Source organism: Cricetulus griseus (assembly GCF_003668045.3).
Source record: "Cricetulus griseus strain 17A/GY chromosome 1 unlocalized genomic scaffold, alternate assembly CriGri-PICRH-1.0 chr1_0, whole genome shotgun sequence".
NCBI lineage: Eukaryota > Metazoa > Chordata > Mammalia > Rodentia > Cricetidae > Cricetulus > Cricetulus griseus.
In genome coordinates, this window is record NW_023276806.1 from 78,597,509 (window position 1) to 78,611,743 (window position 14,235).

At 38.5% G+C, this 14,235-nt stretch overlaps 1 protein-coding gene across 1 annotated transcript in view; it reads left to right on the plus strand.

Annotated features, from left to right (window-relative positions):
- The window catches only part of Zbbx (zinc finger B-box domain containing), a 92,260-nt gene that overhangs the window by 33,814 nt on the left and 44,211 nt on the right, over positions 1-14,235 (plus strand). Inside the window, exons 7-8 of the mRNA XM_035451339.1 lie at positions 388-540; positions 14,036-14,198. Coding sequence (XP_035307230.1) covers positions 388-540; positions 14,036-14,198 — 316 coding nt within the window. The remainder of the gene's footprint in view (positions 1-387; positions 541-14,035; positions 14,199-14,235) is intronic.

Below are 14,235 nucleotides of genomic sequence, written 5' to 3' on the forward strand. Positions count from 1 at the left end.
TATCATTATACAGATTAATTTAGGAAAATAAATACATGTGCACATACTTGTATTCAGGTGACGACATTAAATGAAAAAAATGACATGTATTTGAACAACTTAACAATAACCCATAAGCATAGGTTCAACTGAAAAATGACATGTATTTGAAGAGAGTAAGGAGGAATGTATGGTAAGGTTTGAAAGGAGAAAGGGGAGGGGGAAATAGTATAATTATTTTATGATCTCAAATAACAAAAAGCAAAAGTGCCAGTTTTTCATTTTAAATGTCAATTGAATTTTATTGAATTTAATGAGTCATACGACACTGAAAACTCGATTTATTGTTTGTAAACTGCTTAGGCTCCCATATTAAGCTTCTTGACACCACTTTTCCTTTCTTAATAGGCAAAGTCTCAAATCTTATCCAATGTGCTAGATGTTGCTCATCGATTTATAAAAGAACCAATTCCACCCAGTGAAGGGAATAGTTCTGTGGAAACATCCACTAAAAGTCAACAGAAACCCAAAGCCCGACTTCTTCAGGAGAAGAGCTCTGAGGTAAATTGAGGAGGACAAAGTAATATATTTCCTGCCCTACATATGGTGACTACCATTCATATTCGTTACCAGAGATGCACATTTGGGGACATTGCTTTATAAAATTGTTAGTTATTATTTAATTGCTTTAGTAATAGAATATATTTAGACTATAAAAATAATCTTAAGATTACCTTAATTCCTTTGAAAATTTTTCTTTTAAATGAAAAAATTGAAAATAAGGCTTTCTGAGCATTTTGACTATATCGGGGATTATATGAATGTTTGAGAGAAAACATTAAAAGCTAAGATATAATGTAACAATTAGAATTTACACATCCTCAAAATACAAAGGTGACAGGCAATTTCATCAGTGTATAAAGGGGGATGAATACCAAAATCTGGCAGTTATTCAGATTAACGACTGATCACACAGGGTGTTACATATACTTTTAGCTTCACATTTCTCTCTCTATATATAAATGTATAGATATGTGTAATAGATTCATATCATTTTAACAATAGACTGAATGTAGTATATTTACTGAGAAAATGTGAACAAAAGAAACTCCCCCAAGTGGGATATTTCCAGAGAAAGAATCCCTTTCAATTGCATCTTTAGCAAGAAACAAGCTATCTTCTGACTGACACTGTAATCCTCTTTCCCCTATGTAGTACTCATTTTTTTCCCAGTAGCTCACAGACTGTGGGTTACTTGGCTAGTCACTGTGGTTGCCTAATTGATGATTATGTTTGGATCGAACTGAAGTCTGCTGTGTTTCAAATCCATGTACATAAGTGTTGTATTTCAGCATGACCTTTTTCCTTCACAGGGGCTGTGTGTGAACTTTTCCAGAGAAAGGACACATTTTCATGTATTTCTTTTTGTCATAGACCTACCAAAGATGTACTGTGAACATCACTGGATGAGTTATAGCCTTATAATTGTAATGTGATATACAGGAAATAATTATACTATTTTATTTAGATCATAACCATAACTTTTTTCTTTTACCTTTTCATACAGTATATTCTGATCGAAGTTTCCCCACTGTCATTTCCTCCCAGATCCTCTACACCCCCTACCATATGCAATTCCATGTCTTAATTCTCCTTAGAATATATACAGGATAATAAAACAAAGAAGTAAACCAAAATAAAACAGCAAACAGACAAACAGAAAAGAAAAGGAAAACATTAAGAATTATGAGACAAAATAATGTGCCTTTGCAAATGAAAATCTGATGGAAATGATTATGTCTAATAAAGTGTGCATAGAGCTACCCATCTACTTGGCAACAGCCTGAGTTAATGAGGAATTTCCATGATACTATTTCATCAAACAACCCAGTTAGATATAATCACTTCCTAGTACTGGAAGTTTCACCTGGTGGCAAGGTAGATCTAGTTGGGTTTTGTTTCCCTGTTATTTGTTGATTCTATTTAGATTTCATTGATGTGTGTATACATTTTAAGAAGCTTCTACTGTACTAGGTTTCCATATGACTCCTCCAATTGTTCTTAGTGTTAACTGATTCTCCCCTTATTCCCAACCCCCAATTTATTTCTCCATTTTCTGTCCATCCCTATTTATACGTCCTACATCTTATGATTTCCTTCCCTCACCCCTAGTCCTTTACTCAATGTATAGACTCTTGTACAGACAGTAACATGCTTATTGATGGCTTCAAAGACAGCATCCACATGTAAGAGTTTCACATCATGTCTGTCTTTTGTGGTATGGGTTATTTAACTCAGAATGATTTTTTCTAGCATCATTCATTTACCTACAAATTTCATGATTCTTATTTTAAACAGATGAGTACATTGTGTTAATGTTCATATACCATATTTTTATTATTCATTCGTTTATTGATGGGCATCGTGCTGCTTCTGATTTCTTACTGTTGCAGCAATGAACATGGCTGAACAAGCATCTCTGTATTAGGATGAGGCATATTTTAGGTATATGTCCAGGAATGCTAGAACTGGATCTTGAGGTCAGTTAATCACCAGCTTCCTGAGGAAATAACACACTGATTTCCAAAGTGTGTGTAAAAGTTTCTACTCTCACTGATAATGGATGAGTGTTTGCTTTTGCCTGCATACTCTTTAGTGCAAACTGTCATTTGCTTTAGTGTCATACAATTCTGATTTTTATAAGATGAAATCTCAAAGTAGTTTATATTCACATTTCCTTGATGGCTAAGGGTGTTGAACATTTAAAATTTTCTTAGTCTTTTGTGTTTCATCTTCTAAGAGCTCTCTATTAAGCAGAAGCCTATTAATATTACAACCCAATTTTGGGAGGACAGAGTTTCTCTGTGTAGCTTTTGGAGCCTGTCCTGGAACTTGCTCTGTAGACCAGGCTGGCCTTAAACTCACAGAGATCTGCTTGCTTCTGACTCTGAAGGGATTAAAGGCATGTGCCACCACTGCCAAACTAGAACTCTATTTTTTAATTTGGTTAATATTTTTCTTGATGTTCAATTTTTTGGTACTTAATATATTTTAGATATTAGCTTCCTATTGGCTGTGTGATTGATAAAAATCTTTCCTATTCTGCAGACTTCCTATTTGTCTGAATTGTGTTAGGAGTTTTGTTTGTTTTGCCATACAGAAATTTTTCTTTTTCATAAGGTTACATTTACTAATTCTTGATTTTAGTGTCTGTATTATTTATTGATTCTTGATCTTATTGCCTATGCTATTCATTGGTGTCTTGTTTTGTACCAATGAATGCAAAGTTATGCTTTCTCTTCTATCAGATTCAGACATTTTCCCTTATCTTAATGCCCTTGATCCATTTGTAGTTAATTTTTCTGCATAGTAATAAATATGAATCTATTTGGATTCTTATACTTGCAGCCATTCAGTTTGACCAGCACCATTTGTAAAGATTCTTTTGTTTCATCAATGCATGTAGCTTCTTCATTAAAAGAGATGTCATCTGTTTAATTCTATTAATCAACTTGTCTGTTTTTATGCCATTACCATGTTGCTTTTATTGCTAAAGCTCTTTAGTCCAATTTGAGAGTGGTAGTACCTGTAGCCTGTAGCATTTCTTTTACTATTCAGAGTTGTTTTGGTATCCTTGATTTTCTCTCTCTCTCTCTCTCTCTCTCTCTCTCTCTCTCTCTCTCTCTCTCTCTCCCTCCCTCCCCTCCCTCCCTCTCTGTGTGTGTGTGTGTGTGTGTGTGTGTGTGTGTGTGTGTGTGTGTGTGTGTGTGTGTGTGTGTGTGTGGTTTCATATAGAGCTTGAAAAATTTCTTTCAAGTTTTGTGAAGAATTGTGCCATTTCATTTTTGGTAGGCTGGCCACTTTTACTGTATAACTTATTGATCCTTGAAAATGGGAGACCTTCTGTCTTCTGATATCTTCTTTAGTGTCTGAAAGTTTTTATTATAGATGTCTTTCAATAGTTGTTTCAGAATTTCTGCAAAACATCTTTCTTTCATTCTTTTTTTGAGGCTATAGTTTGAGGTATTGCTTCTCTGATTTCTTTCTCAGTTTGTGATTTTTGTGTGTATATTTGAAGCCACAGATTTTCATATGACAATTTTTTTTAACTGTGCTACTTTGCTAAAAGTGCTTGTCTGTTACAGAATTTTCTTTTCTTTTATTAATGAAATCTATTTTTTTACTAGAAACAATCTAGAGTGTCCCTCTATGGGAAAGGGACTCCCAAAGTCCATTTGTACACTGAGGATAAATACTGATCCACTACTAGAGGCCCCATAGGCTGTCCAGGCCTTCTAACTAACACCCACATTCAGGGGGCCTGGTTTGATCCTTTGCTGGTTTCACAGCTGTCAGTCTGGGGACCATGAGCTCCCCCTTGTTCAGGTAAGCTGTTTCTGTGGGTTTCCCCAGCCTGGTATTTACCCCTTTGCTCATTACTCCTCCCTCTCTACAACTGGATTCCAGGATTTTGGCTCAGTGCTTAGCTGTGGGTCTCTGCTTCTTCCTCTATCAGCTATTGGATGAAGACTCTTGGATGGCATATGAGGTAGTCATCAATCTCATTATAGGGGAAGGGCATTTAAGGTAGCGTCTCCACTATTACTTAGGTTGTTAATTGGGGTCATCCTTGTAGATCTCTGGACATTTCCCTAGTGCCAGATTTTTCTTTAAACCTATAATTGCTATCTCTATTAAGTTATTTCTTTTCTTGGCCTCCTCCTTCTCCCTCATGTCCTCCTCCTCACTCGTCTTCTCCCATTCTCTTTCTCCTAACTCCCTCCCCCCTCCTCCCCATGCTCTCAATTTGCTCAGGAGATCTTGTTCCTTTCTCCTTCTCCAGGGTACCATGTATGCCTCTCATAGGGTCCTCCTTGTTTCCTAGCTTCTCTGGAGGTGTGGGTTGTAGGCTGGTAATCTTTTGTTTTATGTCTAATATCCATGTATGAGCGAGTACATGCCATGTTTGTCTTTTTTGTGACTGGGTTACCTCACTCAGGAGAGTTTCTTCTAGTTCCATCCATTTGCCTGCCTGCAAATTTCAAGATTCCTTTTTTTTTTCTGCTGAGCAGTACTCCATTGTATAAATGTACCACATTTTCTTTATCTATTCTTCAGTTGAGGAACATCTAGCTTTCTTCCAGGTTCTGGCTATTACAAATAATGCTGCTATGAACATAGTTGAACAGATGTCCTTGTTGTATGAATGTACATGAAAAGAGATACTTTAATAGAGGGAGCCATTATAGGTTTGGGATATATGCCTAAAAGTGGAATAGTTGTCATGGGACATTTTAGGATAATTTTTATATAATATCATACTACACTGGGTAGTGGAGGAACAGACCTCTGATCCTAAAACTCAAGAGGAAGAAGCAGGCAATCTCTGAGTTTGAGGCCAGCTTGGTCTACATATAGAGTGACTTCCAAGTGAGTTCAAATACTATATTGAATAAATATGGAGAGAGTGAATAACCTTTTGTTTAACCTGATCTTAGTGGAAATGCTTCAGGTTTTCTCTGTTTAGGTTGATATTGGTTTTTGGCTTGCTGTAAATTACCTTTATTATGCTGCAGTAGGTCCCTCGTATTCCTCTTCTCTCCATGTTTACTCTCATGAAGGGGTGGTGGATTTTGTCAGATATTTTCTGAATCTAATGAGATGATCAGGGCATTATCTTCCAGTCTATTAACATAGTAGAATACATTGATCAATTTACCTAATTTGAACTGTCCCTACATCTCTGGTATGAAGCGTACTTGATCATAGCGAATGATTATTTTCTTGGGCTCTTGCATTCAGTTTGCAAATATTTTATTGAGAAATTTTGCATATGTTTTCATAAGGAAAATTGGTCTGTGATTCTTTTTCTTTGTTGGGTCCTTATGTAGTTTAGGTATCAGAGTAGTTGTGTCCTCATCAAAAGAGTTAGACAGTTTTCTCTCTGTTTGTGAAATAATTTAAGGAGTAGTAGCATTAATTGTTCATTCAAAGTCTGGTAGAATTCTGTTGTGAATCTGTTTTTTTTTTCCCCTGGGATTCTTTAGGTTGGGAAACTTTTAAGTACTTTGTCTATTTCACTGGGGGATTTGGTTCTGTTTAAGTCACTTATTTGGTCTTGATTTGACTTTTTGAGGTTGCATATATCAAGAAAATTATCTGTTTCTTTTAGATTGTCCAAGTTGGTTAAGCACAGGATATTAAAGTATGTCCTTATCTCTAGGTTTCCACAGAGATGTCTGTTATTATGTCTCCCTTTTAATCACTAATTTTATTAATTTTGAGTTTTTTTTGAGATTATTATTATTATTATTATTATTATTATTATTATTAATTCAAGTTAGGGAACAGGCTTGTTTCACATGTAATTCCCCTCTCCCTCTCCCTCCCCTCACCCCCATTCCTTCTCCCCCACCTCCAACCTACCCCCACCCCATCCACCCACCACTCCCCAGGCAGGGTAGGGCCCCCAACCGGGGCTCCACCAAGTCCACCAAATCTTCCTGTGCTGGGCCTAGGTCCCTCCCCATGTGTTCAGAGACAGAGTGCATCCCTTCAAGTGGGATGGGCTCTCAAAGTCCCCCACACACACCAGGGCAAAACGCCAGTCCACCTCAGGAGGCTCCCAGGAGTGCAGGGGCCTCCCCATTGGCATCAATGATCAGGGGCTGGATTAGTCCCATACTGGCCTCCGAAAGAGCATCTGGGGTCGATATGCTTTCCCTTTTTCAGGCCAACTGTTTCTGTGGGTTTCTCCAACCTGGTACAGACCCCTTCGTTCTTCATTCCTCCCTCTCTTCAACTAGGTTCCAGATTTCAGCTCAGTGTATTTCTGTGGATGTCTGTCTCTGCTTCCATCAGCCACTGGATGAGGACTCTAGGATAGCATAGAGAGTTGTCATCAATCTCATTCTAGGGGAAGGGCTTCTAGGCCATCCTCTCCTCCACTGCCCGGACTGTCAGATCGTGTCATCCTTGTAGGTCTCTGGAGATCTTTCTAGTTCCAGATCTCTTCTCGGACCTATAGTGGCTCCCTCTGATATGGTATCTCTCATCCTGCTTTCTCTCCTCTATTCTTCCCCCAACTCAATATATCTGGTCCTCCATTTCTTCTCCTCTCCTCTTCTTGTGCTCTTATTATAGCAGCACCCACCCTCCTACCCTCATGCTCTCAATTAGCTCGGGAGTTCATGCCATTTCCCATTCCTGGGGTCCATTTATCCCTTAGAGTCATTCATGATTTCTAGTTTCTTTGGGGAGAGGATTATAGGCTGGTAAACCTTTGCTCTATGTCTAAAAATCATATATGAGTGAGTACATACCATGTTTGTCTTTTTGTGATTGGGTTACCTCACTCAGGATGGTTTCTTCTAGTTCCATCCATTTGCCTGCGAATTTCAAGATTCCATTGCATTTTTCTGCTGAGTAGTACTCCATTGTATAAATGTACCACATTTTCTCTTTCCATTCTTCAGTTGAGGAGCATCTAGGTTGCTTCCAGGTTCTGGCTATTGCAAACAATGCTGCTATGAACATGGTTGAACATATGTCCTTGTTGTATGGACATGCAGTATTTGGGTATATAACCAAGAGAGGAATGGCTGGATCTTGAGGTAGAATGATTCCCATTTTTCTGAGCAACAACCATACTGATTTTCCAGAATGGTCGTACAAGTTCACACTCCCACCAGCAATAGAGGAGTGTTCCTTCTTCTCCGCAACCTCTCCAGCATAGGTTGTCAATGGTATTTTTGATTTTAGCCATTCTGAGAGGTGTGAGGTGGTATCTCAGAGTTGTTTTGAGTTGCATTTCTCTGATGGCCAAGGATTTTGAGTACTTTCTTAAGTGTCTTTCAGCCATTTCAGATTCCTCTGTTGAAAAATCTCTGTTTTGTTCTACACCCCACTTTTTAATTTCAATGTTTGGTGTTTTGGTGGCTAGCTTCTTGAGCTCCTTGTATATTTTGGAAATCAGCCCTCTGTCAGATGTGGGGCTGGTGAAGATCTTTTCCCATTCTGTGGGTGGTCGTTTTGTCTTACTGACTGTGTCCTTTGCCTTACAGAAGCTTCTCAGTTTCAGGAGGTCCCATTTATTGATTGCAGACCTCAGTGTCTGTGCTTCTGGCGTGATGTTCAGGAATCGTTCTCCTGTGCCAATTTGTTCAAGGGTTATTCCCACTTTCTCTTCTAGAAGATTCAGTGTGGCTGGATTTATGGAGAGATCTTTGATCCATTTGCACTTAAGTTTCATGCATGGTGACAGGTATGGATCAATCTGCAATTTTCTGCATGTCCGAATCCAATTGTGCCAGCACCATTTGTTGAAGATGCTATCTTTTTTCCATTGTATGGATTTAGCACCTTTGTCAAAAATAAGGTGTTCGTAGGTGCGTGGGTTAATATCTGGGTCTTCAATTCGATTCCATTGGTCTATCTGTCTATTCTTGTGCCAATACCAAGCTGTTTTCAGAACTATGGCTCTATAGTAGAGCTTGAAGTCAGGGATGGTGATGCCTCCAGAAGATCTTTTATTGTAAAGAGTTGTTTTGGCTATCCTGGGTTTTTTATTTTTCCATATAAAGTTGAGTATTGTTCTTTCAATGTCTGTGAAAAACTGTGTTGGGATTTTGATGGGGATTGCGTTGAATCTGTAGATTGCTTTTGGTAGGATTGCCATTTTTACTATGTTAATTCTGCCTATCCAAGAGCATGGGAGATCTTTCCACTTTCTGGTATCTTCTTTAATTTCTTTCTTTAAAGTCTCAATGTTCTTATTGTACAGGTCTTTCACTTTTTTGGTTACTGTTACCCCCAGATATTTTATGTTGCTTGTGGATATTGTGAAAAGTGATGTTTCCATGATTTCTTTCTCATTGAGTTTATCATCTGCATACAGTAGGGCTAAAGATTTTTTTGAGTTAATTTTGTATCCTGCTACCTTGCTGAAGGTGTTTATCAGCTGTAGGAGTTTCCTGGTAGAGTTTTTCAGGTCACTTATGTAGACTATCATGTCATCTGCAAATAGTGAAAGTTTGACTTCGTCCTTTCCAATTTGTATCCCTTTGATCCCCTGTTCTTGTCTTATTGCTCTAGCTAGAACTTCAAGTACAATATTGAAGAGGTATGGAGAGAGTGGACATCCTTGTCTTGTTCCTGATTTTAGAGGAAAAGCTTTGAGTTTCTCTCCATTTAGTTTGATGTTGGCTATTGGTTTGGTGTATATCGCGTTTATCATGTTTAGATATGTTCCTGTTATTCCTGTTCTCTCCAAGATCTTTATCATGAAGGGATGTTGGATTTTGTCAAAGGCTTTTTCAGCATCTAGTGAGATGATCATGTGGTTTTTCTTTTTCAGTTTGTTTATATGGTGGATTACATTGATGGTTTTTCCTATGTTGAACCATCCTTGCATCCCTGGGATGTAGCCTTCTTGATCGTGGTGGATGATTTTTCTGATATGTTCTTGGATTCGATTAGCCAATATTTTATTGAGTATTTTAGCATCAATGTTCATGAGGGATATTGGTCTGTAGTTCTCTTTCTTAGTCTTATCTTTGTGTGGCTTGGGTATCAAAGTGATTGTAGCCTCATAGAAAGAGTTTGGCAATATCCCATCTGCTTCTATTGTGCGGAACAGTTTGAGGAGTACTGGTATCAGCTCTTGTTTGAATTTCTGGTAGAATTCTGCAGTGAAGCCATCTGGTCCTGGGCTTTTTTTGGTTGGGAGGCTTTTGATGACTGCTTCTATTTAATTAGGGGTTATGGGTTGATTTAAACTGTTTATCTGATCTTGATTTAATTTTGGTAAGTGATATTTATCCAGGAAACTGTCCCTTTCCATTAGGTTTTCAAATTTTGTGGAGTACAGATTTTCAAAGTATGACCTAAAGATTGTCTGGATTTCCACAGTGTCCATTGTTATATCTCCCTTTTGGTTTCTGATTTTGTTAATTAGTGTACGCTCTCTCTGCCTTTTGGTTAGTTTGGCTAGAGGTTTGTCTATCTTGTTGATCTTCTCAAAGAACCAACTGTTTGTTTCATTGATTCTTTGTAATGTTTTCCAAGTTTCTACTTTATTGATTTCAGCTCTCAGGTTGGTTATTTCCTGGCATCTACTCCTTCTTGGTTAGTTTGCTTCTTTTTGCTTTAGTGCTTTCAGTTGTTCTGTCAGTTCTCTAATGTGACTTTTCTCTAGTTTCTTCATGTGGTCACTTAGTGCTATGAACTTCCCTCTTAGCACTGCTTTCAGAGTGTCCCATAAGTTTGGGTATGTTGTGTCTGCATTCTCATTAGATTCTAGGAAGTCTTTAATTTGTTTTTTTATTTCTTCCTCAACCCAGGAATGGTGCAATTGGGTGTTATTCATTTTCCAAAAGTTTGCAGGTTTTCTGCCATTTGTATTGTTGCTGAATTCTAGCTTTAATGCATGGTGGTCTGATAAGATACAGGGGGTTATTTCAATTCTTTTGTATCTATGGAGGTTTGCTTTGTTGCCTACTATGTGGTCAATTTTAGAGAAGGTGCCATGTGGTGCTGAGAAGAAGGTGCTGAGAAGTTGGGTCATAACTTCTTTCAGATCCTTTGTTTCTTTGTTGAGTTTCTGTCTGGTGGTCCTGTCTAGTGGCGTAAGGGGGGTGTTGAAGTCTCCTACCATAAGTGTGTGTGGTTTTATGTGTGGTTTGAGCTTTAGTAATGTTTCTTTCACAAATGTGGGTGCCTTCGTATTTGGAGCATAGATGTTCAGGATTGAGATTTCATCTTGATGGACTTTTCTGTGATGAGTAAGAAATGCCCTTCTTCATCTCTTTTGATTGATTTTAGTTTAAAGTCCAATTTGTTAGATATTAGGATTGCTACACCGGCTTGTTTCTTGAGGCCATTTGATTGGAAAATCTTTTCCCATCCTTTTACTCTGAGGTATCGCCTGTCTTTGAAGTTGAGGTGTGTTTCTTGTAAACAGCAGAAGGATGGATTCTGTCTTCGTATCCATTCTGTTAGCCTATATCTTTTTATGTGTAAGTTAAGACCATTGACATTTAGGGATATTAATGTCCATTGTTCATTGGTTCTTGTTTGGTTTGGATTTATTATTGGTGGTGTCATTGTGTGTGGATTTTGCCCTCCTGCTTTTTTTGTGTTTGGCAAAATTAGATTATCTATTGCCTGTGTTTTTGTGCATTTAGTTATGTTCCTTGGGTTGGATTCTTCCTTCCAGAACCTTCTGTAGTGCTGGATTCGTGGATATGTATTGTTTAAATCTGTTTTTGTCATGGAATATCTTGTTTTCTCCATCTATAATGATTGAAAGTTTTGCTGGGTACAGTAGTTTGGGTTGACATCCATGCTGCTTTAGTGCTTGTAGGGTATCTGTCCAAGACCTTCTGGCTTTCAGAGTTTCCATTGAGAAGTCAGGTGTGATTCTAATTGGTTTGCCTTTATATGTTACTTGTCCTTTTTCCTTTGCAGCTCTTAATATTTTCTCTTTATTCTGTAGATTTGGAGTTTTGATTATTATGTGTCGGGGGGACTTCTTTTTGTGGTCCAGTCTGTTTGGTGTCCTATAAGCTTCTTGTACTTTCATAGGCATATCTTTCTGTAGGTTGGGGAAGTTTTCTTCTATGATTTTGTTGAATATGTTTTCTGTACCTTTGAGCAGTGTTTCTTCACCTTCTTCTACACCTATTATTCTTAGGTTTGGTCTTTTCACGGTGTCCCATATTTCCTGGATATTTTGTGTTAGGGATTTGTTGGACTTGAGGTTTTCTTTGGTTGATGAATGTATATCCTCTAGGGAGTCTTCAATAGCTGAGATTCTCTCTTCTGTCTCTTGGATTCTATTAGTTATACTCAAGTCTTTAGATCCTGATTGTTTATCCAGTCTTTCCATTTCCAGCATCGCCTCATTCTGTGTTTTCTTTATTGTGTCTAATTCAGCTTTCATGCTTTGAACTGTTTCAAGAGCTTCCTTCACTTGTTTGGTTATTTTATCTTGGGTTTCTTTAGCTTCTTTAAGAGATTTGTTTATTGCTTGAATTTTTTTGTTTGTCTTTTCCTCTATTTCGTGTAAATTTTTGCTTGCTTTTTCTTCTATTTCTTTAAGGGATTTTCTTGTTTCCTCTTTGAAGGTCTCTATCATCTTGCTGAGATAATTTTTGAGGTCCATCTCATCTTCATGCACTATGTTGGGCTTTTCAGGTCTTGCTGGAGTGGAGTCCCTAAATTCTGGTGGTGTCATATTGGTCTTTCTGTTGTTGAGCGAGTTCTTATTCTGTCTTTTTCCCATATCTTTTTCCAGGGAGTGCAGGTAGGATCTCTATCTCCTCTTGTTACTCTGTAGTGTGTGTGGGCCAGGAATTCAATGTCCGATGCTCTGGATGGTCTTGCCTCTCCTTGTAGTCTCCTCACTCTGAAGGAGTTAGGCCTCCATAGGGATCGGGTGTGTGGGGGTGGGACAGAAAGTAAGAGTGGGGTGTTTCCAGGCTCTGGGGGTTCCTCACTGCCTGGGCAGGTCTACCCCAAGCAGGAGCAGGCCCAGGGTCTCGGGATGGATGGGGCTTTGATAGGGAGTTGGGTAAGAGCGGTGGATCACTCACCTCCTGGCAGATTGGTCACCGGGAACGGAAGGAAGAGTGGCCTGTACCCAGATTCAGGGAGCTCCTCCCTGCCTGGGTGTGTCTGTTTCAAGCAGGGACAAGCTTGGAGGGATCTGGGCGGATGGTGCTTAGGACAGAAGTTGGGTAAAAGCAGGGGGTCGCTCACCTGGTCTGGACTGTGATGAGTCGGCGGAAAGGGAAGGAAGAGTGGCCTGTACCCAGATTCCGGGAGCTCCTCCCTGCCTGGGTGTGTCTGTTTCAAGCAGGGACAAGCCTGGGGGGATCTGGGTGGATGGCGCTTAGGACAGAGGTTGGGTAAAAGCAGGGGATCGCTCACCTGGTCTGATCTGTGATGAGTCGGCGGAAAGGGCTATTAATTTGAGTTTTATCACTATATTTTTTGTTAATTTTTCTAAGAGTTTATCAATGTTATTGATTTTCTCAAAAAAAAAAACAACCCAGCACTTTGGGTGGCATTGCTTCCTACACATTGATGAACTTCATTGATCTTTGTATTTACTTGTTGGTGGAACCTACTATGTTTTATCCTTGTACTATATTTTGTACTTAATAAAAAGGCAAAAACAATATAACCACATGATTTATTCTCAGAGGGTCTGTAGAGACCCTGTGATAAATTGAATCAGAAATAAGCTATAGGAGAGAAAAAACAAATAAAACAAGAGGGTGCAGATGAGTTAGGAATCTTCACTGTCCCCAGGAGAGAACTCTGCAGGAAGGTGACATTTGAGAAATTGAATGGCATGAGGAAAATGTCTGGGAAACGCTATGAGAAGGAACTACAACTAGTACAGGGCTCGGAAGAAACAGCTGATATTTCTTACTTCTCCAATATTGTGATTATAGCTGGAGTAGGTGAATGATAGAGAAAAGACCAGATGACTGTATGTGACAAGAGAGGAGAAAGTATTTCAGGCACTTTGCATTTCCTGAGAGAAACTTTGAATTTTAGAGAATCAAAGTGTTTTAAGCACACTGGCATGATGAGATTCATATTAGAACACATAAAATCACACAAGCATTTATCTATACTTATATTACTGGTATAATTGCATGCTTATAATTATAATTTCATAACTCCGAAGTCCAAAGTAGGGATAGCTCAAATTTGAGACCAGTCTTGTCTATATAAAAAAACTACACACTATCTCTGTAACACAAAAACTGCTCTAATGTGGGAAAGAGAAGAGGACTTGGAAGGGATAGATAATGTGTACATAACTGGAGCAGCTATAGAGAGGGGAAGAGCAGATATAAAATGGAAAGCATCATCAGTTTTTTATGCTCTAACATTATTAACTTCTGAGAAGACCAGCCATAACTACCAACAGTTTTTAAAAAATAATAAAGCATTTAGATGAATTAAATACATCTGATTTTCATGTCTTTCTTACAAGATTCAGGAAGCTTAATAAGCACTCTTTGCTACATTTCAACTTTAGGTAGAAACTACAGAAGCAGAAGGAGGAAAAGGTACAAACCCCCTGTATGAAATGCCTTTTGATGAAGAAGCATCTGCCCAGTCCTTTCGGGAAGCCTTAACTCAGTGGCGAGCTGGACAACAGAAAGAAAACAAACAACAGGACTCACATGCAAAAAAACCAGGTATGGTCATTGTTCAAATATTCATACAACAAAGTAA